This window comes from Sinohyriopsis cumingii, chromosome 1, assembly GCF_028554795.1.
Source record: "Sinohyriopsis cumingii isolate HCF-2022 chromosome 1, ASM2855479v2, whole genome shotgun sequence".
NCBI classification, from domain to species: domain Eukaryota; kingdom Metazoa; phylum Mollusca; class Bivalvia; order Unionida; family Unionidae; genus Sinohyriopsis; species Sinohyriopsis cumingii.
Window position 1 is genome coordinate 84,977,012 of NC_142961.1, and position 26,182 is coordinate 85,003,193.

Genomic DNA, 26,182 nt, shown 5'->3' on the forward strand with positions numbered 1-26,182 from the left:
GCTTCATATAGAAAATTACACTAAATAAACCTACATAGCTTAATCTATAAATATATTTGCACTGGTCAGTTCCTGAAAAAAACAATTTAAATGTTACACAGTATGTATGGCAAAGACTTAGTACTGTATATCTCCAGGTAGTATGTACTAATAAAGTCCAAGTGTAGAAATTGTACTATGTCCATAAACACTACCCCGATATTGAAAACAAAAATAAAAGAGAGAAAATAACTATGTGCATTTTATTACAACTCACAAGATACTTTCAAATTTATCACTGCAAGTTTTGAAGAATAATCCACCGATTATCCAAAGAAACAACATAGTAGTCACCTACAGTGTGCGATTCTTACAAGAAATTAGGCTGACCCTGCACATGTTACCAGCATGTATTATGTATTCTGATTAACTGGAGAATATCTGTTGATTAGTTTTGTCTTCAAAGGAACTTTCAGTCTTCAACAATTGTCAGTATATCAGCTAAGCTTTGAGTAGGTTAAGTTATTACCGCAGATTTTTTATTTTGATTTCAGTGTCCTTAGGAACCTAATCATTACACACAAAACTCAGTAGTATGGCAGATTTACCAGCTAGTAAATATTTACTGATTTCTTTTTTATTTCCCACAAATGTCTATTGATAATCAAACATTTTAACCTTTAAAATGTGTCAATATTGGATGTCTAAAGGTAATCAAACTTTTTAAAGTGTGTCATTATTGGATGTCTAAAGGTAATCAAACTTTTTAAAGTGTGTCATTATTGGATGTCTAAAGGTAATCAAACTTTTTAAAGTGTCTTTATTGGATGTTTAAAGGTAATCAAACTTTTTAAAGTGTGTCGTTATTGGATGTCTAAAGGTAATCAAACTTTTTAAAGTGTGTCTTTATTGGATGTCTAAAGGTAATCAAACTTTTTAAAGTGTGTCGTTATTGGATGTCTAAAGGTAATCAAACTTTTTAAAGTGTGTCATTATTGGATGTCTAAAGGTAATCAAACTTTTTAAAGTGTGTCATTATTGGATGTCTAAAGGTAATCAAACATGTTAAAGTGTCAGTATTGGAAGTCTAAAGATAATTAAACATTTTAACTTTTAAACTTTGTCAGTATTTGATGTCAGAGATAATCAAACATTTTAAAATATGTCAGTATTAGACGATCGTGTGATTGGCCTTTTGCAAAACAGTCTTATTTTGTCATTGTGCATTTAATAGTTTTTGTGTTTGTTTCCAACTTTAAAAAAAATAGAAGATCCATAAATGTTATTTTGTTATAAGCAGTTTAACAAGTTATCAGGGCACAGATTAACTAGGAAATCGTGTACTTGGATTATTGCATGTATATATAGAAGATACATTTATTGTTAAATTTGTCTCAATTTTTTCCTTACCCAATTGGACCTGACTCTGAAGGCAGTTTTCATGGATGTAGGCTGTAAATTTCAATATAGTAACTGGAGGTGCAATACTTTAAGTGAAGTATTTTTAACCCTCTATATAAACTTTGAAATTATGAGACTTTTCAATTTGTAGAATGTGTTATGTGTACAAGGAAGAATTGCAAAGTGAAATATCGTCCTATATATATATATATATATATATATATATATATATATATATATATTTGCATATTTGCTTATAAGTCAAATCCAACTATGAAAAACATAAACTCTGATATGCCTTCTCATCAGGACCTGTATTATCAGTTCAACTGATTACTCTTAACAAACATCATATACCCAGATCTGCCAGAGCATGCTGTGCTGGAAGATTTAGGTCAGTGCCATTTGCTATTGGACTTGACTCATAAGTGAGTATAGCTGGTAATGGAGTTATCTAGTCATAAGTTTGGATGATGCAGCTATGTCCATGAAGTCCTGTTGGGATGAATTTTAAAACATTTGTCTCGGATTTAAATTCATATCCTATTTAGGTAAATGATTTCGTTTTCTTTTTCAGACAATCGATCAACTCTCAGCAATGGTTCATAGGCTGGAAATGGATCGTAATAACTATCAGCAGCAAGTTAATGACCTTAGAAGTAAGTTCAGATTCTGTCGGATGAATTACTTTTTACTCTTTTTCTCATTGCCTTGGGAAGCTTGAAGCTCAGTGTTACCCTCTGACATTGATGTGGGGACACCTAGAGGCTTTTCTGCAGAAAATTCATTTTCAGAAATACTTTAATGGAATGATAATCATAGAAAGAAAAACAGCCAGAACATGGTGAAGAACTATGCTGAAGTACACAGTGTAAAATAGTACTTACATGTAAAGCATCCTTATTACTCTATGCAATTATTCACACAAGTTAAAGAAAGGTTTTTAATTTTCTCAAACTTAAAAAGAGAAACTTATAAATGCTTCAGCCATGATGAAATCACCTCAGTCAGTGAGAGGCCTTGCTGAACACTAAAGTGATCATGTGTTGTATAGGCTGTGGTGGCGTCTGTAATATTTTCAAGATGTTTTTCTAATTGTTTAGGTTGCTGTGCATTTCCTCATTGTACTCTTTTTTGAATATCTTTCCACAAATAATGACCAAAAAATTGTCTACAAATTTGAAAATAAAAATTATCATCTTTTGAATTTTCAACACCTTGTAGCTGACAAATTAATGTGAGAAACATTTTGAATTGGTCTATAAAAAATATGGTAATATTGGTTGAAAGAAAGATACATGATGCTTATCACCATATATTTGTTTCCATTTTTTTAATAAAAACATTTCTTGTTTTATTATTTTTTGACAAACTTTCTTAGGTCTCCTTGCATTTTGTTTATTCCACCACACCTGATCTTCCTGGCATACATTCATCAAAGTTTTTATCATGTATGTTATCGACTTCTTGGCCAAGACTATACAAATTAAACAGAAATTACAAAAATGTAAAATTTTAAACATTCAATAGCTGAAATTTTCTAATTGAAAACCAATGTAACTGATTTGGTTTATCAGATATATGGTAATCTAGGTTAAAAGAAAGCAACATGAAGGTTAGTATTAAATCTTTGTTCCCATTTTAAATATTATTGTTAGACAAAGTTAATTGTTTGATAAGTGTTTTGTTTTTCCCCCCCCCACCCCTGACACATGCAGTTATAACATTTTTCAAACGTTTCGTTATGCCAGAGTTCATTATATAATGCAATCAGCAAGTATGCACTGCAACTACCATGTTATAAGCAACAAGATCTGTATTAAACAATTCATCAAATTTGCACAGACTAAAGAGCATATGGGAATTTCATGGTATCTGTATAGATATCTTACATATGGCCATGTGAATTTCAGATGAATTTCTGCATCTATCAGACCAAGCCTCAGACAAACGTCCAGGCTCACAGCTGGAGCGTCGAATTGAAAATGTTAAGCGAGAGCTACTATGTGAAATCCAGCTTCTCCAGTCTCAGCTCCAGATGCAGAAGGCAAAGGGCACGGGTTCACATTTATCTGAGAGCCACGTCCTATCACTCAACAAGGATCTTCTAGAACTGTAAGATTTTTAAACTAGTGACTTGACATTTTGTATTGCAATAGAATTTGTTAAGAGAGTTTGAGTTAAACTGAATAGTTTAATATTTTACATAATAATTAAACACGATAAATGATTATTAAATTAAACGTTAATGTTGCGTTATCTTACATGCAAAACACAGACTGTTATTTTTGTTTAGTTTTCTCTTTCATTTTGAGATAAGGTCATCTTTTTGTGTTTTTTAAGCAAGATTTTACATTTGGATATTTTTTAAAAAGTATATTTGTGTGATTTTGTTTAAGTATTATGATAAAATTTTATGAAATTTCATCTTCCTCATTTATTGAACATACATTTTTTATGCCAGTTATTTACTTCCTGTTTTGTAGCTATGTTTAGAATTTTGTTTTTCTTTTTCATTTTAATCTTGTTTTCATATTTCAGCCGTATTTGTACTTTCCTGGAAAATTAAGTCAAATTTTTGCTTCTCTTAATTGTAAATTTCTATGTTGAATTATTGCAGTTCATAAGTATAGAATCATTGCTGCCCCTTTTCACATTTTATCAATTCATACTGAATCTTATAATTACAAGACATTGAACAAAAGCAGTGTACATCTTTTTCTTCCAAATCGCTGTACATAAATACAACTACACTTCTGTTGCTATTTCTTTCTTGTCCATTCTCTCCTTACATTAACCTTTTGTATTTTAGTTTTTCTTTGCTTAACAATTATGTCTGCTGCTTTCTAGATATATTTTACAACATTTAAATCATTTCTTCCTCAAAATTTTTGAAGTCTTATAATTCATTTTTTGCCTTTTTCTTTAAACTTCCAGAAAGTTTTCCTATTAAACTAATTTACTGCAAGAATTTCCTGTTTTTTGCCGCATTATCTGTTTTTTTGTAAGAACTTCCTGATATCTGCCACCAGTTTCATAGATTTGTGTTCTTTCACTACGTCACTGTTACTAATATTGATTTGTTAACATTTTAATCTGCAGAATTTGTAGTTGATTTATTCCTCTGGACTAAATTGTGTTAACTTTGTGGTGAATTGCTCATCAAAGATGCATAACACAACAGTCTTCAGTACTGTTCATTGCAAGATTCTATTCTTGCTGCAGTGCATAGGCAGCGATCAGTCCATGGAACACAGAAATTTTTGAATTTGACACCAACCTGGAATGGAAATGAAGGTTGGTGTGTAGAGTAGTTCATTGGAAAGTTAGCACTATTTTAACCACAGGCTTAGTAACTTCATTTTTATGCCCCCACTGCTTGTAGTGTGTGCATCTTGATTTGGTAATGTCCATCTGTATGTACATATGTTTAGCTGTCTATCCTGAAAAACTTGTTAGCAAGATTGCACAGAAACCTTTGACAATTTTGCTGGCATAAATGTATGCTTATATAGGTGAACAGATTTGATTTTCAGGCCAGTACCACAGTGGTTCCATTATTTACACAAAGTTTGAACTTTTTAGACTTTTGTCAGAAATCTTGTTAGCACAATTAAGCAAAAACCAATTGAGTTACACAAATGAAATTTGATAAGGATATTTTCTTCATACATAGATGTCATGATTATTGTTTCAGGGTACTAAAGCATTTTGTTTCAATTTTTAGCAAATTTTTTAACTTGTTGTGACTATTTTATTTGTATATCTGCACTTTGGGGAATTCATGTTTTACAAAGAAATCTACTTAGTCATGGTGGTGAAAAAACCATTTATACAAATGCTCATTCTTTTAAGTTTCATTTTCACAAGTGAATGTTACGAGCATGTTTTACAGAACAGATGTATTAGAACTTATTTATTTGAACTGCTCAGGGCAAATGTAAATAGGAGGTTTTACAGGTGAGTTTTAGTTGTGCCAGATCAGTACATTTAGAGATATAGATGTGGTTTGTATAAACCAGTTATGTACTTGAATGAGTTTAGGATAGTCACAATTCACAGTTGCTAACAGGAAGCAGAATTTTTCTTTCAGCAATTTTGAGTTGGAACAAGGATTTTAATTGAATTAGTGAATGTTTTCAGTAAAATTTATTAATTTTGATGATAAAAATAGTATTTGAAACAAGTTTAAGAAGTTTGATTTTTGTTTGTGGATTAAATGATTGCAAAGAGGATGTTTTAAAGAAAAATCTCATTGTTAAAAAAGCAATAGAGCTTCAGCATTTTTTTTATAGATTTACTAACATGCCATACTTTTAGTTTCATCTCGTCAGGTGGAGATATGTTACTTAAATATTCTTAGGACTGAATGTTGGTGAATGAAGAAGTAAACAAATAGTTTGTACTTGTGTTTTAAATGTTTCTGATTTTGAAGTTGTTCTTTGCACTTGCAATGTCAGAGAATTTGAATTTCCCTTGAGACTCCCTTATCACATTTTCATCTCAGAATCCTTGGATTGTCCAAGTAATGCACACGAAATCAGTCAACACTTTTCAGAATTAAAACTTTTCATTACCGAAATTAAATGTATGCATAGAACCTGTCCTGTTGGCACATTTTGTAATGGTAGATCTGGGTCTGCACTGTTTGCTCAACATATAACTGCAAGCAGACAGCATGACCTTGATGAGCTGGTACATTGTCTGATCGTAGATCTGGGTCTGTACTGTTTGTTCAGCATACAATTGCAAGCAGATGGCATAGACCTTGAGATGTTGGCACATTTTGTGATTGTAAATCTGGATTTACACTGTTCTAAATTAAATTGCTTGCACAGAGGAGCGTTTTCTCCAGGACGCAGGATTGCACAAATCCTGTGAATTGAATGAATCCCCACCCTATGCTTAAAAAAGAGTGAGCATGTGAAAGACACAGTTGATTCGCCATGAGCATAGAAAACATGTAATATTCATTAACAGACCTCAGTCTGATACTGTAAGCACTCAACTTCTAGATCAAGTGCCATAATCAAGCACTTTTTGAGTAACCTTTTGCAATTAAGCTGTAAGACTTCTATTAATTATCTGCTTATTAAAAGTATTTACCAACTGCATATGGCAAGTTTGAACAATCGATGACGTACAGTTTTTGATATTCGGTAGTAATGTCTCTGCTGTTACATGCAGTTTTAAATGCATATGACAATGCCATTTGTCATAATACACAATAACACCATAGGTGCCACTGTGGTGGTAATGAAAATAAACAATTTTAAGTTTTTTCTTTATTAATAAAATGGTTTTTTATCACACACACATTTATTGAAGAGCCGATTCATAGATACTCCCCCTTCCCCCCTTTCCCGGCTTAAAAATTGATAATTCCTCTTACAAAAAGCCCATAGGGAGCATTCCCTCTCAGTGTGAATCCTGGAGTTATCACTGAGTCAGCATGGACTCTGAGAACACACCTTGTGATAGTAGATCTGGGTGTACACTATTTAGAGTTTAGTGTCCATTTTAATTGGATAAATATGGTTTTAAGTTTTTATTTTGAAGAAAAGAAATTTTGATGTATGCAGATTTAGAAAATTAATATTAGCTTAATATTTACTGCTAAGAAAACAAATTAATTGTATGTAAAGAACAGCTTTCATTTCAAATGAACCTATTTTCTTCCTCTTCAGTCTGTACATTGTTGTTTTTCCAGTAAGCATGCTTATAGAGATGAACTAGAACAACTTAGACGGGATGTGGAAATACTTAGATCAAGAGTGGGTAGGTGACTCTTCTGTTACTAACCTTTATTGCAGGCATAAACAAGGTGTAAAATTATTTCTTCCACAAAATTATCATCATCACCACTGTCATGATAACATTATCGTCTTCATTACTACATTTTGCAGAATAGTCTCATAATGGTGCAATGTGAAGATCTGTCATTATAAAACCTGTAAGTTACAGATGGTAAAATGCAAATAAGAATAAAAATTTGTAGCTATATTACAAACCCTGCAACATAATTTTACCAAATCTTTATTTCCTTTACATTTCATTTGTGCTTTACTTGGATTTTAAAGTTTTCAGAATTAATTTTGTTCGCATTCCATTCATGTTTATTTGTTAGCTCTCATCTCATCATTTTCAGGATTTGTTTGTCTCTTATTTGCATTTTATTTTATCCATTCATCATTCCTTTCATTTCCACTCATTTGGAGTTGAATAGAAATGCATTTGAAGTTTCTGTTCTTGATCAAGGTTCAGAAGATAATCAAGGGAAAAATAAATCCATATATCCTTAATGGCTTTGTCTGAACTCAGAATTGAGTTGATTCTGTGAACAATGTTGCAACTCTCTGTTAAACCTTTGCCAAAATTGTTCTATTATGTTAAAGTCAGGACTTTGGGTTGACCCTCATCTACTGAAAAACAATATTGATAACAACAACAATGAAATGGTAGATGGAAAATAAAAAATAAACACTTTTGAAGTTTCATGGCAGAAGCCAAATTAGAATGTAATAAGATGAAAAGAAATAAAACCTCATTTCTACTAAATTTTAAAGATAACCACATTGAAAATATGTTCATTTACATTATTCGGATGTAATGCTACACCTTGTTTTGCTTGAATACTCTTCTTTTGTTTTACCTTGTTTTCTAATCTTTCACTAACATTAATTGATTGCTATTGTACATGTACTTCAGACCCTGAAATTGGTAATTTTATCAAATCTGCATTTTTTTGGGATATTGTTTTTGTTCTGTTTGCATTCCATTCATGTATGCATTTCATCTTTCATGTCATTTTTTTGTTCGTGCTGTTAGAAATACATTCAGAATATGCATTTATTACTTTCGTCAATCATTTCCTTTCATTTTCATTCATTTGGATTTGCTAGTTGCAAGAGTTCAAGGGAGAAAACTCCAGCTTTTATATTTTGTCTTAATAAAAGTGATTTAATGAAATATCAGTGCATAAAATGCAAAAGACAGCATTGAATTTATGATAAATTAAAATATAACCATAACTGCAAGAAATTTAGTTCTAGAGAATTTGTCAGCAAATTTGATTTCTTTTCTCATTTCATTCCAATAAAAGTTATACGGATGGATACAGCGACAAGTTATATTATCACTTTCATGCCAGATTTGTTATGTCTTCCTTGACAGCAACAGTGTCAGGATGACTTGTAAGGGTGTTTGTAAGTGTAAAGAACTTCTTTCTGGATTATCGTATGAAAGGACTTTTGACTGTGGACTTGAAAATAATCTGTATTAAATCTGTTCAGAAATGCATTTGTGTTTCATTCTGTGTTTTTTTGTTTGTTTGTCACTCTGCCTGTTGCATTTTCAGTCTCCATTTCTTCAAATTGCAGTGGTCTAAAGCGTTCGCCATTACGGATCACTGCCATCTCACCTCTGTCTGCGCCAGTTCGAGTCTCAGATTCAGCCAATGTAGATATGTGAGAAAGCATGCCAGTAGCTTCTCGTGGGTCGGTGGTTCTTTCCTGGGTTTTCCGGGTTCTTCCTCCACCATTAATACTGGCCGCCATATATGGCCTATCGTGTGCTGAAAAATGGCGTTAAACCCCACAACAACAACAACAAAAATCTTCAAATTGCATTCATCATTTCATTTGCATTAATTCTGCTATTTAGTTTTCGTGTTCATTCAGCAATTCATTTAAGTTGCATTAATTATGCAATTCTGCATTTTGTTTGCATTCACTTTGCATTGTCATTTAACTTTAAAATATTACCTATTTCGGGTCTGTGGTATATAATAACACTAACCAGTAACCATCATCTTTTAGCTGCATCGGCATGCACTAGACAATAAATGTTATTTAGTTTTCACAACTAGTTATGCCAAAGGTGGGATTTCCAGCACACTCATGGGCATTTCTGAAATTTGAAAATGACACATACCAGCATCATCTTTTACTGATTTTTCTCAAATGATTTAAAACAAAATCCTCTGTGTGCCAAAACCAATTCATAACTACATAAACGATAAATAGTCCTAGCTAAGTGATCATAGATGATTTTGTGAGAAAATTTGCATTGAAAAGCAATGATAAGCTAATACAGATGTGTTCATTTATTTAATATAAATCTGTTTTGGTCTGTGTACATTCTCACATATCAAATAAACTTTTTGTGTCATTAGTTGGTATTTTGTCGTTATGAACATTTCATATGATTCATTTGCCATTTCAACAATGATGGGATTGAATAATTCACTTATTTCTGGCTGACTACTGCTTAAATCTAATTGATCTTCAAGATTTTCCACTTCATTCTAAGATCACCAAGTGGTCTAAGGTGCTTGCATTTACAGCTCACTCACACATCTCACATCTATCCACATACAATCAAATCTTGTCTTGATCAAAATTAGTATGTGAGAAAGCTTGCCAGTAGCTTCCTGTGGATTGGTGGTTCTTCAAGGGTCTTCTTGGTTCTTCCGTCACCAAATAAATAGGCTGCCATGTATAGCCTATCATGTGTTGAAAAATGGCAGTACACTCCATAGAAACCAAAACAAAACCAAATCTACTCAATTCGCTGAGTATAACAATACTTCATCCAAAATATTATATGTGTGATTATAAAATGATGCATAGTAAACCATATATTTTAAGATTTGTACAAGGTGTAGAAGTCATTTATTCTAGTCTATTTTTTCAAAATTTGCAGCAAATTAGTATTGGGCATTTATTTAAGAATCTCACATGGTTACTGTAGTCAGCAAATCAGTATTGGGCAATTATTTAAGAATCTCACATGTTTACTGTACTCAGCAAATCAGTATTGGGAAATTATTTAAGAATCTCACATGTTTACTGTACTCAGAAAATCAGTATTGTGCAATTTATTTAAGATCTCATGTTTATTGTACTCAGAAGAGTGTAGTAAAGGTTATAGTACATTAGAATGAAAGCTTTCACTTCTACCAAAATACATGTACCATCTAATTTTCAAATAATTTCCTTCATTTTTAAATATCTTTTCATGATTTTTTCTTCTTTTAAAATAAGCCATATCAGACCTGTAATCATAGTTTGAATTGTTTGCAATATTTTTTGTCATCAACTAAGTCACTGCCTACTGCTTCATTAGTTATATCATCAGCAGCAAAACAGAAGAGGCCATCATTTTGCTAACAAATTAAATTTCAAAAGGAAAAATTAGATGTCTTGTTCAAAAAGCCATAATGAAATATAAAAAAATGTTTATACAGATTATTTTGCAAGAGATTCAGGATACTGTGTGGAACAAATGAAGGGAAGAAAAAAAAGAAATGGAGAATTAATTACTAGGTCTCACCAGAGAAGAGAAGAAAAGGACACTGATTTTTTTCAGATCATTAATGATATCAAATTTTCCATTGATTGCTGGTATCATTTACATGATTTGCAAACAAACTTGTGACATGGCCAGAGCATGGAAAATCACTATTTGAAGATCAGCTGTAAAACAATAAAACAGAAATGTGAACCATGTCTTCATTGCTGGAGGCAAGGTGTCACAGAATGTGGAGTTATCCCTGAAATGTTGTAGTACAATATATACCTAAATACAGATAATAACACTAAACATAGTAGTGCTCTCAAAGCATATCTCTGAATGTAAAAAGAGTGACTGTATGTAGCAATGAATTACATAGATGTAGTAGGTACAAGGAGACCGCATGCAAACAGATTTGTGTACTTCATCGGAAAGGGTGGAAAGATGACTAGAAAATGTTTATTTTTGGACAGCTTATATCAAAGACATTTAGTGTAAGTTTCATTTTACCGTCTTGATGTATTAATAGTTAGAGTCTATACAGCGAAGCACTGTGACTATAATAAACTTTGTGAGTCAGTGATGCATCAGTGCTATCAGACAACCTCACTTATTATTGTACATGTTTAAACAACTTCATTACACATTTTTTTTGACCGCTCTAGTGACCTAGCGGTTAGAGTGTCTGCCTTGGGTGCAGGAGGGCGTGGATTCAGTCCCCAGCCAAGTCATACCAAAGACTTATAAAAACAGTACTAACAGCTGCCTCCCTTGGCGCTCAGCATTAAGAGGTTAGTGTTAGGACTGGTCGTCCTGTTGTCAGGATAAGTGACTGGGTGGGACATCATGCTACATGCCTTTGGCATGATATCCAAGTGCTAGACATCACTATAAACTGCCACACTGCAGACATTGTACCGATATGACTGAAACATTGTTAAAGCTACGTTAAAAATCCATATCATGCACACACTTACGTTTTTTTTCATAAAATTTTTGAAGCCTTTGGAAAATCATGAAGATGAATAGGGTTGAGTAGACATCTGATTGAAATTATTACAGTATATTCTCGCTTGTAAGTCGGGTCAAATTGCAAACAACAAAGATCCTGATCTGCCATAGCCTAATGTACCTGCAGAGCAGGGTATATGTTGTTTATTCTAATGATTACTCCTCACAAACTGCACAGACCCAGACCTGCCAGCACATTATGCAATAGGAGATCTGGCTCTGTGCAGTTTGCAGTTTGACTCAACTTATAAGCAAGTACATATGATAAATCATGGTTGAAAAGGCAAGTGAATAGCAAATCCCAAAAAAGACCGCTAACAGGAGCTGCCATACAATTTTCTTAGGCTACATAAAACTATACAGAATAAATCAGATCCCTTTGAAATAGATTAAATCTGTCTGCATGCTTATCATTCTTCCATCATAACACATTTTCTGAAAATTGTGTTCTGATCATTTCAGTCTTTTAGGTACTGAAGTTGTGTGATGATTAGACCATGAGAATTTCTGGCACATTGGAGTTTTAGTTTGCGAAAAAATGAATTAAAAATGATATAAAAGATGCAAAATTGCTAATATGTGTACATTATTAAGATATGAAATAAATACCCCAGTGTGTCAGAACTTGTATAGTTTATACTACTTTTTTATTATCCATTTCCAGTTTCAGCTCAGAGTCATGTGATAGTATGTAAAACAAAAAGTAGAATACAATAGTTTATACTACTTCTACATTTTCCCATTTAAGTTCAGATTCATGTGCTAGCATGTAAAACAGTGAATGTTCCAGTAGCAAGCATTGCTTTTTGTTTTCAGCATCCCTAGTTAATGCATACTTTATAACTGTTAAATGTGTGTTGATTTCTCTGCTAAAAAGTTGCATCTTCTGGAATAAGTAATTATATAATTGTAACCCTCCTATTTAGCTGTCACGTTTTTTTTCTATTTATATGCCTTCCATTTTCTGAAAATACGTTCTGTCAAAGATTTCTATTTGAATTATAAAAATATACAGACTTTATGTTTATAGACCTGTAACAGGAGGACATTTTATAAAAACTTTGTAACTGCTTGTTCATATTTGTGAAAGTTTGTGTACATGTTTTCACCGATGTTTCCATTTATTCCATTTATATTGTGTGTTGCTATTGTTTTGAAGTTTGTCTTTTTTTGTTTATTCAATGTTTTTTCTTTTGTAATAATTTTCCTTTTCCCTTTACCATATTATTTGAATTTGTTTTTGGCATACACCTTTGTTGTAAGTTCTTTTTATCCAGAAATAAACAAGAATAATATGTTTTTGATACCAAACTAAAACATTGGTTAGGGCACATTATATTACCTATGTCTAACAGTATGTCTGTCCATTTGTCTGTCCACCTTGGTTTATAAGGTTTACATTTAGGTCATTTTATGCTTTGTGGAGGAGGCTTCATGTTCTGAACACATTTCTAAATGACAAAAATATAGTCTGTACATTTAAATATTTTTTTGCACTGCTATTTTGTTTGGGGGATGGGTAGTAGTGGTGGTGGTAGAATAGTTATCAGGAACTATTGAAAACCTTTTGACAGAGCATTCATCTTCTTGTATGAATTTATCAGTATTATATATAGCACTTTGAAAATTATTGAAAGAATGGCAAACAAACCTTTATAGATTTTGAAATATCTTAAATGGTACTGAGCCATCTGTCGGGTAAGGTGTATCAGTTATACGTGTAATATGAATATGTCTTGTATGTCTGCATTTCAAATTTTCATGACCTTTTTCTATTTTCATCAGAGAATATAAATCAAAGCAATATTCTGTGATAGAAATTCATTAGAAACATGAGGGTGAAACATTCATATTTTTTTGCGGGTAACCATAATAAATCAATCATATGATGCACATTAAAAACCCTCAAAACTGAAAACCATGGGACCAAATTTAAATTTTGGGTTTGTCAGGTGTCTGGTTTACTCAGGGTACATCAAGTGTCAGTATACAAGTCTTTCTATTTATAAGTAGCTGTAGAAGCGCAACATCATCGATACCAGGCATCATTTTTAAGCAGAGAAACCAATGTAATTTTGTAAATCCAAAAATGTCCATTTTTTCACATGATTTGAGGTAGACAGAGAATTTATTTATGTGTACATTGCGAGATTTGGAAAGCATTTATGCGATGAGAAAGAGAAAAAAGAATGTAATTATGAGATAATGTCTTTCTGTGTGTGTAAGAGTGCATAAATTAAAAATTCTGTTTGCTTTTTTGACATTTATTGGAATGATTAGAATAAAAAGAAGACAGATAATCAGATAAATGGAATCTTTCTTAGGCTTTCCTACCATAGTTTACTTGGGAAAAATTATGATATTAAAATTTGGTACATAATACAAATTTTGACTTTATGGGGATTTCATTATACCAGTTGTTGGTTTTGAGGAGTTTGTTAATTTATATATATTTTCTCTTCTTGAACTTGCATTTTAATGCCCCTGTCTCATATATGGCTGTGTGCATATACATGTTACATTCATCATACATGTCTATTTATTCTTCATATATTAACAACTTTCACATTCGTCTGTTCAGCAGTCCCTCATGGAATCCATGATGGCTTACTGGTTAGCATGCTAGACTCAAAATAGAAAGGGTATGAAATCTGATACTGCCATCTGATAAGTTTGCTAGTTTGGCTACTGTGTTGTTTCTTTGGGCAATGCAATTTACTCCAGTTGACTTGACAGAAATACCTGACAGTGTGTTTCTGCATCATATACACAAAACCAATCCAGTATAGTACTTTTTTCAGTTGGAACCATAAAAGTTTTTTATATTCAGTCTCACCTGTAAGGGGAGGTTGGAGTGTTTGTTGTATACAATACTGAGTATAAATAGATACATTTGAGGCAAAAACTACCTAATAATAGTGTATGCTTTATGTGAAATCAAATCAGGTATAATAGCAAACCAACAACTTGAATTAAATGAAAAAAGCAGCAATTAACACAAAATGTTAACTTAGTATGCTGAAGCCAAGGACTGTTCACAGTGTTGTAAGAGGAACCATGATTACTGTTATATTGAGAGCCTACAATATTGTTCAGCTTTACATAGTTAAGTGCCATACTTTCTGTACTGTTTTATGTCACTCTGGTCTCCTAAGTTTCAAGTTAAAAGAGTTGTTACAATACAGTCTGAATAGTTTCAATATAGTTTTCTTTTGCAGTAAAAATTGAGATGGAGCTTTCCAATTTCATTTTCAATAGGAGAGAGCTTGAAAGACGGCAAGATCATTTGGATAGAGTGAGTATTCGAGAAATTATTTTCATATCCTCTGATAGTTGTCATCTTTTATCATCAAACAAATGTAATAATGGGCAGACAAATTTGAATTGTCATGGTCAAGAATTTTGTTTGTCTGTCCCACAGTCTAACTCACATATCACTAAATTGTCTGGACCAGCTAGGCTGGTTAGTAAGTAGCTGCATGTATATAGACCACCAAACAAAAAATAAAGATAAAAAATAAGTAGTTGTGCCAAACCCTTAATTTTAGGAAATATCAGGAACCCCTAGCAGGCTAGGGGATGTAGAACAGGCCAGATGCTCTCTCTCCTGCATGTTGTAAGAGGCAAATAATGAAAGCAGGAACCCACAATGACTTAGTGGTTAGCATGCCTGATCATAGTGTGTGCGTTTGAATCCTACTATTGGATCAGCCCATTCTGTTTACTGGTGAATTAGGTTGGTGAGTAGGTGGTGTGTCTTTAGGCAAGACACTTTACTCTAATTACCTTAGTGCTAAATAACCTATTGTGTTGCTGTACAATAAAGCACCAAAGTAAACATGAATATATTCTGCAGTTGGTACATCTAGATCTGGTAAGTAACTTGTATAAACAAATTTGTTTTTACAAATTCCTTTCATTGTAAATCCTTGTTGCCATAAAAATGTCTAAGCATACAAATTTAACCAATACTAATAGAGCAAAATATTGTAATTATACTAATGTTATGGATTTTTACTCGGAATTAAGTATTTTTGAAGTTAGAGTTTATAGTTTGGTTCAGCATATTTTTAAATGTAGAAACTGATTTACTGATCATTACTCTTATACCATATAATGCAGAAGTTTATTAATATGTGCTTTTGCTACAGCACATTATTAAGTATTATTATCACATTTAACACAGGATATAAGCATAATATCCATGGCATCCAAATATAATTCATATCACACATTACACAGGATATAAGCATAATATCCATGGCATCCAGATATAATTCATATCACACATTACAGAGGACATAATATCCACGGCATCTGAATATAATTATATCACACATTACACAGGACATAAGCATAATATCCATGGCATCTCAATATAATTTATATCACACATTACAGAGAAATTTTTTAATGAACTATATATACATCCTAAATTTCTGCAAAATTTTATATTAAATATGTAAAAGACATTATAATTTCCATGTTAAGCAGGGTTTATTCTTTAACTGGACATTGAGGGAAGGGGGCAAGTTCAACATTCCATTTGAAAACAAGGGGTGAATTTTCTAAATATAGGAGGGATTAGCAAAAAATAATGGTTGAGTTATAAATGTGATGTGTGATTTTCATTCAATCAGTTGTTTTTCAGGACAAATATTTAAGATATTTGAATGAATTCCACAATCACACATCCATGAATAAACCCTGGTTAAGCTAGCAAAGCATCACATAACAAATTTCTTTAAAATTCAAAAACATTTCATGTTATAACTTGTATATATGACTCAACAATATTTCCTCTATGTCTGCTTTTGACAACCATTGAATTGGTTGATTAAATAATCTGATTGTTTTCATGTGTGTATCTGACCAGATTCTTTTATTATCACAGACAGTTCAGACAATTTCTCTTAGTCCTAGTAAATTCTCACCCAACTTGGCTGGAAATGCATCACTTACATCACCCAGACAGTATGACGGGCTGGAAACATCAGATCTCAGGTAACCAAATAAATAAATATATTAATAACAAAACAAAGAAACTATTATTTGGAACAGTATATTAACATCTTATAATATTTGCAGTTTAAACATTTATTCAAAATGCTTATCTATGCTTTATTTGATAAATTTCACCAGTTATGTACATTCACATAAATTTTAGTTTGGCTGACAAACTAGTTACAGTTTAGTTAACATATATGTTATTTTTTTACCATGGCTTATCCTTCATCATGCTTATTTTTGGAATTAGAAAATGCATTCTCAAAAGTACAATATTACACATTTCAGAACAGTTTTTTTTTAGATGCCTGCCATAAGGTGGAGCTTTTAATGTTATGCTGTTCTCTGTCTGTTCTTCCATCTGTTTCATTTTTGTTTCTGCACAATAAGGTGAATTTTCTGCCCTTTACATTTACTAGACTTTGAGGATGGCTTGCATTTGGTTTAAGGAAGAAGGCATTATTATTTCAGGGTCTCAAGGTGAAATGACAAGGTCGTTGTGACGAAACAGATAACATGGTTTCTGCACAATAACATTAGATTTTCCCCACAAACCTAGAATAATCTTGCTGAATAGCTTGCACTTGGGGTAAAGAAGAAATCTGCTGAGTTTGTAGTCAAAAGGTGAAAAGACAGGATAACTGTGACTGAAAAAAGAAACATGGTTTCTTCATGATAACATTGGTTCTACATCACAGACTAGGACCAAACATTGTGGATGGCTTGCAGTTGAGGTCAGGAAGAAACCTGTTAATTTTTTGGTCAAAAAGGCCACAGGTCAAGGTCATGTGACAGAAAGAAATGTTTCGTGCATAATAGCTTTAGTTCTAGACCACAGGACTAAAATTTGTGGATGGCATGTTTTTAAGGTACAGAAGAGGCCTGTTTATTTTAGGAACAAAGGTCAAGGTGGTTATGGCTTAAAAATGTGTTTTGCAAAATAACCTATGCTCTAGAGTAAATTCCTTGACCATACTCTGTGGATGGCTTGTGCTTAGGGTAATTTCTGTGCTATAAAATTAAGTGGTCATTTTCATGATTTGTTTAATAAGAAAATAATGGTTTCTGCACCATAAGTTTAGTTCAAGACTTCACACCTTGACTAGAGGTCCAAGATGTCGAGACCTATTGGTCAGTAATCTCCAGGGTCAGCCATGCATTGTTATTCCCACATATAGTCCTTGGACACTGGGCTGGTATATAATGTGCAATTAGTAGTAATCCTGTTTTCATTATATGATGATTTTTATAACCCTTCTTGTCAAAATTTGCAGGTCTATGATGATGGATTTGAAGGGCAAGATGGATTTTATGGAGTCCCTGATGAAACGAAAAACATCCACCCCATTGAAGACCAGAATTAATGGTGAAATGCATATATATATATATATATATATATATATATATATATATATATATATATATATATATATATATATATATATAGTAGAGAGAGAGAGAGAGAGACTGTCAATTTCACATTTGGATTAAAAAATTATGGATTTTAGGAAAACTTCTTTTTCCAATCCATGATCAAAGTTATCAAGAAAAATTTCATTATTTCGAAGATTTACAGAAAATAACATTAATGAAAGTAAATGAATTTACAGTTGATGATAGAACAGTACCAAATACAACTTTCTAGATTAATCCCAATTTTGGGATTTTTGAGGTTTTCAGTTTACTGAAGTTCTGTATTTTTCTGTACAATATAGTAACCAATCAAATTAATGTTAAGAATTAACTTCTGCTACCACATAAATCCAGCACTCCGTGAAAGATGAAAAACGTCTTTTCCATCTATTTACAGTTATTATATAGAATGCTACATGTATTATAATTACCTCTCATGGCTCCACTTGGTGATGGCTACCCATATACCAGATGTTCTTCACTTTAGGCTTTTGCTCAGTAGATTGTAACATCATACCAGGATACATTCAAAAGTACATTGGAGTTGCTATGGGTTTTTTAAATATTTTTGTATTTTCTTTGCTTCATGATTTTTTCCCCTTTTCTTAGGCATCTTTCTGGGTACATTTTTACACTGTTGTGTACTTAGTCTCATACCATGTTGTTTTTATGCATTCGCTGTTTTTATGCAAATATACCATTTTCGTCACTTTTGAATTTCTCTACTTTTTCATACATTATAACACTGGTGCATTATTGATGTATAATTTGCACCCCTTTATTATTCATTATATTGAAGGTATACAATGACAACTAACTAGATTTGTTAGTTAAAAGGTGAAAGGTCTCAGAGGAGACAAACCAGATGTTCCTCAGGTGTACTGAATGTCCTTCATCTAAATATTGCATTGCATACACAAGTTTGTAAGAATGCACTTGGTCCACTGTTATGCAGAAAAAATGAAAGGCATGTTAAAATGCTAAAGAGCCAAGACAGTGGATATCAGAGAACCTTTATTTCAACACTGTCAGTTGCCAAAACAGTGTTGGATGCCCTTGTGGGTCTACCCCATCTCAAGATTGCTTGTAAATTCCCATAGGTAACCATCAGTTCGAGAGAGCTGGAGCAGAAAAAGCGGGATATTATAAAATTGAATATTGTGCTTGAATCTCAGGTGAGAAGATTGACCTTTTACATCACATTAGAGATAATGATTTATGGCACTTTTTTCTCACCTCTCATCACAAATTTTGATTAATCACATGCTTGACATGAAATCTTACTCCAATTCTTTTAGCAGCACAGTGGGCATAAGTACTCCTGTTGACTAGAAAAGAGCAAGATTGCCTGTATGTCTCAGGAAATGGGAACTTTTGCCAACCTTCGCCAACCTTATCTGAGTTTTCCACACTATGCAGAAGCTGTCCATGCCATATTCTGCTGTCCGGGTTCCTAACTAATCTGTCCAGCAAGCCATTTCATGGGAGAACAGATATAGGTCATGACAGGGATGTCCCTGATTAGTTGGTCAACTTTAATCTGAACTATCCAGGTCACTCATATTGTTTCCAAATTGGAACCATTCATGGATTTTAATATGGCTCAGTTTTCAAAGTTTGAGCTCTTGTCATGCAAAGCATGCTTTTCTGGATATATTTCGCTGCAGCTAGCAGAGTGAGTTTTGGTCAACCCAGACTAACTTCAATTCGGTTCAGATGGTTTGGTAGTTCTAATGATGCAACCAATATTTATAACCAAGAACCAGTTGCCATCCACAGGTAATAGAAAATGTTCATTCTCTCCCTCTTCTTGATAGACCCTTCAAGAGAAGTTATGTTCCAAGATCCACTTAGTGCTAGCATTCGCTACCTGAAACACACTGAAAACATTAATCAGGGCCAGCAAAGACTTATGCTTCTGGTGAAAGCGGGAAATATAATTTCCCACACTTTGGCCTCTTGGCAAAGGTGGGGTTATTAGCTCATTGTATTGTGAGATCTGACAGAATCGGATATGCCACTGAAAATATTGCTTTATATACATTTCTCATTTCTCTTTGTCTAAAGCATCATGGTAATTGGATCTGTTGGGATATTATCCCTCAGTTGTGCTGTCTGTCGTTATGAGAATGGTTTTGTCATTCACATGGAAATCCATATCATAGCATACTCTGAAGGGGTGACCAAGGTAAAAGATGGATTCTCATGCATTTCCTTCTCCATTGCCCTTTTATCCAAATATTAATGTGATTGGGTAATGTATTTGATGGAGAAAAGGAAATTATTTATCATAAATTTTGCTTGTGTATGAGAATACTTACACATAATGACATTATGATTAAGCCATTCCACACCTCTCTGCAGATGTGAGGATATTTTTGATGTATTTATCAGGATTAAAAACTGGAGAATATCCAGTATATGAGTAGCCACATAGTGGTGATTAGGGTATACAACTAGAATAGGCTCTTGGAAGAGTTGCTTTCCATATATACTATTTTTAGCAACTGCATTGTATATAGAAAAGAAAGATGCATTTTCTCATATCCCAGGAGTGCTGGATTTGGAGGACTCATGGTACTAATTCAGTTCCCATAGTAAACCTATGCAAACACCATGATATTAAAAATTCAATAACTTAAAATTTCTTAATGCTTATGATCAAACCTATATTTATCAGTATAGACAAAACCTGGATGTCAGCTTCTGTGTAGAGAAAAGATATGATCCACAGCATTTTCTGGACCTGCATGTGTTTGAAACATGTGCTTTCAATTCCACATCAAAGAGTCAGGAACTAATTTCAGTAGTGAATGTTCCAAACTGAAGACTGTTAAAAGACTGAAGTTCCATCAATAAAACAATGTCTCTATTTTTTCACTTACAGCTAATATAAGCCCTCAAAAGAATGTTTTTCCTACAAAATAACTTTCATCATTAACCAGTCCTGGCCACCCAAACTCGTATATACTCTATTCTATGTTCAGCCATTTCCAGGCTGGTTCCCATTTTTCCATATAATTAGTACCATGTGTTATGGAAGCTTAGTGGAAGTTAATTCCTAAACTTAGTGTGAAAGATTAAGTTTTCACAGAGAAGCAAGTTACAGTCATTACTGACATAATTTTGGCTACTTATAGAATTTTGTTATGGGGAGACTAGCTAAATAGATACAGTACATGATTCTAACTTAAATTATTGTTATTAATTTTTTTTTAAATTCATAAAAATGTTGTGCTTGTGAAGATTTTGCTAGTTACAGCAATATGCAAGATAAAAAATGAACAAAAATGGTCACAGTTTGAAATATGTTACAGGCATAAGATTCTTCAGGGAAGTCCCTGATTGCAGGGAATTTTTTCTCCCATTTAATAATTGAACACTATTCCCAGTCTGTCCAAAATTATGAAAAATGAAGGATTTTAGGAGTGGGATTCATATTATCAGGGAAATTCACTATAACCTAGAGTGATTTTGATATTTGTGATGCCTGATGTTATCATGGAGTTACATTTTTTGTCAAATTTAATAAAACCTCTAATGTTTCAAACATCTCAGTCAAGTTGGATCTGACTTATTAGGAGGTATATTCTGTAATATTTTAAATCATTGTGACTATTTTTAATCTAAAATAGTAATGTATACAATTGTACACAAAGTTAAAAACGACTAATTTTTCCATAGCTTTCTTGATAAACAAAGAGCTTACAAAGAACTACTTTTTTTAATTTTTACAGGACACAAACCAAAATTAAGCTCCGTTCAGAATGGACTTGGATGTCTTGAGGAAGAATTGGATCTTTCTGACACAGACAGCTCAGATTTTACTGATTTTAAGGCAAAGAGTTATGTGAAAAAAAGTAAATCCAAGAAAAATCCAGACCTATATACAGGCAAGTTTTATTTCTTGATCCATTTATCTGTATTCAAGATAGTGTATAGACACTGATTACACAGTTGATCAATGTAATTATTATGCAAGATGTCCTGTCTTTCATCAAAGCACTGATCTCTTGACTGTATGGTACAACATTTTTCAGTTATCTAAACTCACTAAAAGGATATATGATTCAGATTTTGATTGTTTTTTTTTTATATTTTAAAAACTGTGAGTGGTGGGAATTTAGTTCGGAGGTAGGTTGTGTTTCAAAGGAAAATGTTTCCTCCATCATTTGCATCATTGTGCCTGAGATGCAGAGAGGTCCACCTGTAATAAAATTTGTCAGACATTTCAGAAAGTGGGTGAAAATTGTGGAAATTTTTTAAACAAATTTTCATAAATAAATTTCAAAGTTACAGAAGCAAGATATGACGTGTAATATATTGTGATCATTGTAAACTCATTGATTAGTCTGGTTTTGCCTGCATAGATGTACACAGTTTGACAAAATTGGGAAAAATGCTAGATTTTAATTCAAATTTTAAAAACTGTACATTTTTCATCCATAACCTTGAATAATTGCAGTCATCTAATTCCAGTTTTGAAAAACAAGATTTGTTAATCCCACATTTATAAGCTATAATTTATGACAGATTTTTAGGGACATGTGCTTTTAATTGTACTGCTGAGTTGGGGTAAAACAATACACATGCCACATATCAATACAATTAATGATACATAGCCTGTGATATGATACATATCGATACACATGTTAACTTGATGGTCTTTCCCCCTTTGGGTATGTGAGAAAGCATGCCAGTAGCTTCTTGTGGGTCGGTGGTTCTTTCCGGGGTTTTCCCGGGTTCTTCCTCCACCATTAATACTGGCTTCCATGTATAGCCTATCGTGTGCTGAAAAATGGTGTTAAACCCCACAACAACAACAACTTTCTCTCTTTGGAATTTTCTTGGTGTCCTTTTATGTATGTTGACATTCTTGGTTGTATTTCTAGTATGCAGGTTACAGAAAAACATATTTACCATATATTTATATGATATTCTCACTGATGACAAAGTAACAAAAATACTTTCAAACCAACTACCTGTTGGTTGTCAGTGAGTTTTATTCAGCATTTTAGGCTATTTAATGGTGACTCCATTTAACTCATAGCCACAAGGCCCTATGTTTTTGCACTGCATGAATGCTTTGAAAACATCTTATTACCAATTGCATGTCTCACTTAAACTTGGAAGACATTATGATGATATCTTCAACACAAAAGAAGTAATGCAATTTCCTCATGTAAAAAAAATCTCATATTTAACAAACCTAGGCAAGGGAATGAGGATGAATGCCATCAAAATCTATCACATTGTACTTCCTGCAGATGCAAAAGACTAATGTGGCCACATGAACTTGTAGTGAAGAAGGAAAACTATTGACAACACCCTGTCCTATTCTATACTTTTTTTTTACCTTACACAAGATGATAAACTTGAGCAGTTTGAAATCTGCACCATCGCTGATTCTGTGCTTATTTTCTTAATTCCATTGACACATTCATTCACAGGTTAAATATCTCTGCATACAGAGAAAAATTCTAAATTTGTTCCCCATGTACAATATAAAAAGAGATACTGCCAGGATTTTATCTTAAGGGAGACCTTCCCCTTTGTAAGGGAAATAAGGGGGAGTGGGAAAAAAGAAGGGGTGGGGAAAGAAATGGTCATAGTTCAATATTTGTCTAAACTTTCAATCTCTCTCTCTCTCTCTTTCTCTGTCTCTCTCTCCTTGCTCCACTTTCTTAGAGCTCTACTGAGATCAACATTAAATTGTTTGTGTTTTAATTAAGCTCAGTATTCTGCCCTTTATACATTGAATTTAAAAATACTGCTGAAAGGGAGATTGACCCTCATGCCCTCTATTTCATTCCATCCAACATGTACATCTGACTCGTATTTGATACCATTTTCTGGCTCAAAATCACTCAGTGGTATCTCCTTTAACACTTTCCCAGCTCCAGTAATCCAATATACTTCATAACTTTAAAAATTATTGTCATTGTCAGTACCATCAGCCGGTATTTGCCGAATCAAATCGTAATGAACCATGTTGGGAATCGGACTTTTTGGGTTTTCTAAGTAGCCCATATTTTAAATATGCATTTGTAAAACTTCCCTCATGGAATGTTCAAACTACACCATAATATGGCTTATTCCTGGTCACCATGTGCCAATCAAAAATAGTTTAACAACCATTCATGTCATGCTTGAAGAACCCAGATGTGTAAACAGATGTCGCCACAAGAATGGTTAGCCAAAACTAGATTGTATACTTTGCGGAACACATTTTCACATGCAGGATTTTCAACTAATTTGCAGGAGTTCTTGCGCTTAAGTGTACTCCAAGTTTACAAATTCGTAAAAATTTTGCATAGTTCATTCAATTGCACACCCGTATGGCATCTCTGCTTAAAGTACTTTACATATCAATTAATGACTTCTGTGCGAAGTTTCTGTTTCTTTGCCAATACTTCCTGTTTGTCATGGAGGGAATAAGCTACACTAATTTCTGATTGGTGGTTATTGTTTAACCTGGACCGGATAACCACCAATCAGAAATTAGTGCTAGCTTATTCCCTCCATGACAAACAGGAAGTATTGGCAAGAAACAGAATTCGCACAGAAGTCATTAATTGATAGTAATTCAATGCAGAAACTTCACTTAAAATTGTTTATTAAATGATTAGTAAATACTTCATAATACATGTGGAATATTTTTGGAATGTTGTGGGTTAAGATAATTAGCATGGAATGGGGAGGGCAGATTACAAACCATGTCACCTATTGTTAATTTATTAACAGCAAGCAAGTATTCTCAATATGATTTTTCATTTTGTACTAATAAAAATGAGTGTCTGTGACTGCAGATGATGTTTCAGATGAATTGTAATGACTACTGAAGCTAAAATAACTTGCATACAGTATCATTTTGTATAAATTCTCTGTATTGATTTATGTATCATTACAGCAAAAAAGTATCGATGCATTGATATGTCAATGAATTGTTTCACCCCTACTGCTGAGCAATTGCATTACACAGCATTTTAATAAGCTATCACAGGATACCTGTTTTTTTAAATGAAGCATGAATAAAAATTGGGTCAGTAAGTTTACAATGTTTAAAACTTATACAAAAGACAATTTGTCCCTAATATTACAAATGAATTCAGGCTGATAAAATAGTAAGTGTGTATGAGTGATTTAGATTTTAAATGTAGCCTTAACAATTTTCTAGTCATATCACTATGATGTCTGCAGTGTGGCAGTTTAAAGTGATGTCTAGCACTGGAGCGTCATGCCACAGACATGTAGCATGATGTCCCACCCAGTCACATTATCCTGACACCAGGACAACCAATCCTAACACTAACCTCTTAATGCTGATCACATAGCAAGACAGCTGTTAGTACCATTGTAAGAAGTCAAAATAGTAAGTAAAGATTTGGGTATATTTTGGACAGGTCCTTTATCCATTTAGTGTGTTTGTTGCGGTAGGGCACATACAGCTAATTCAGTTCCCATAGAACCTAATGTTAATATTTTGCCAAATTACTATAATTATTTTTGTAACACTATTAAATCATGTTTACATCCTATCAACTATTTTTGCAAGAGGAAACTATAAAAATGAGAATTTTCCTTATAGGTGCCTACTATAAAAATCACACAGGATGAGATGTCTCCATTTGATTCATTAATACCTGTGCAGTGATATCGATAAAATGAAATATTTTAAAATTTGAGCTTACTATAGCATTCAAATTACCCATGCATAGGCTCCATTTTTGGGGAAAAATTGTATTAATATTTTGTTTATTGTTTACAGTCAGTCAGTGTACTTTATTCTTTAAATATGGTATTTAATATATGACTACACAGGCTGGTTCCAAAAGCTGATAAAACATGAAAACAAGTAGTTGCCTCTGGCCATATATGTGGTCTTCAAAAGAAGATAAATGACATCAATATCAATAGACAATGTTGCAGCTGTGTGCTTCAAGCTTTTATTTCACCTGTCCAGTTTTGTTACGTTCACAAGATTACATATCTCAGCTACCCAGGTGAGCTATATCAGGCCCATTTAGACCTCCTGTTTGCATTTTCATTGTATTTGAAACTCCAAATATTAGCAGCT

General features: G+C 32.9%; 1 protein-coding gene across 1 annotated transcript in view; it reads left to right on the top strand.

Annotated features, from left to right (window-relative positions):
• LOC149807270 (uncharacterized) overlaps positions 1 to 26,182 on the top strand; it is a 55,995-nt gene that overhangs the window by 11,395 nt on the left and 18,418 nt on the right. The window contains exons 4-10 of the mRNA XM_089964275.1: positions 1,958 to 2,039; positions 3,294 to 3,495; positions 7,091 to 7,158; positions 14,904 to 14,980; positions 16,580 to 16,689; positions 17,967 to 18,058; positions 21,843 to 21,998. Of these exons, the coding sequence (XP_089820401.1) occupies positions 1,958 to 2,039; positions 3,294 to 3,495; positions 7,091 to 7,158; positions 14,904 to 14,980; positions 16,580 to 16,689; positions 17,967 to 18,058; positions 21,843 to 21,998 (787 nt within the window). The remainder of the gene's footprint in view (positions 1 to 1,957; positions 2,040 to 3,293; positions 3,496 to 7,090; positions 7,159 to 14,903; positions 14,981 to 16,579; positions 16,690 to 17,966; positions 18,059 to 21,842; positions 21,999 to 26,182) is intronic.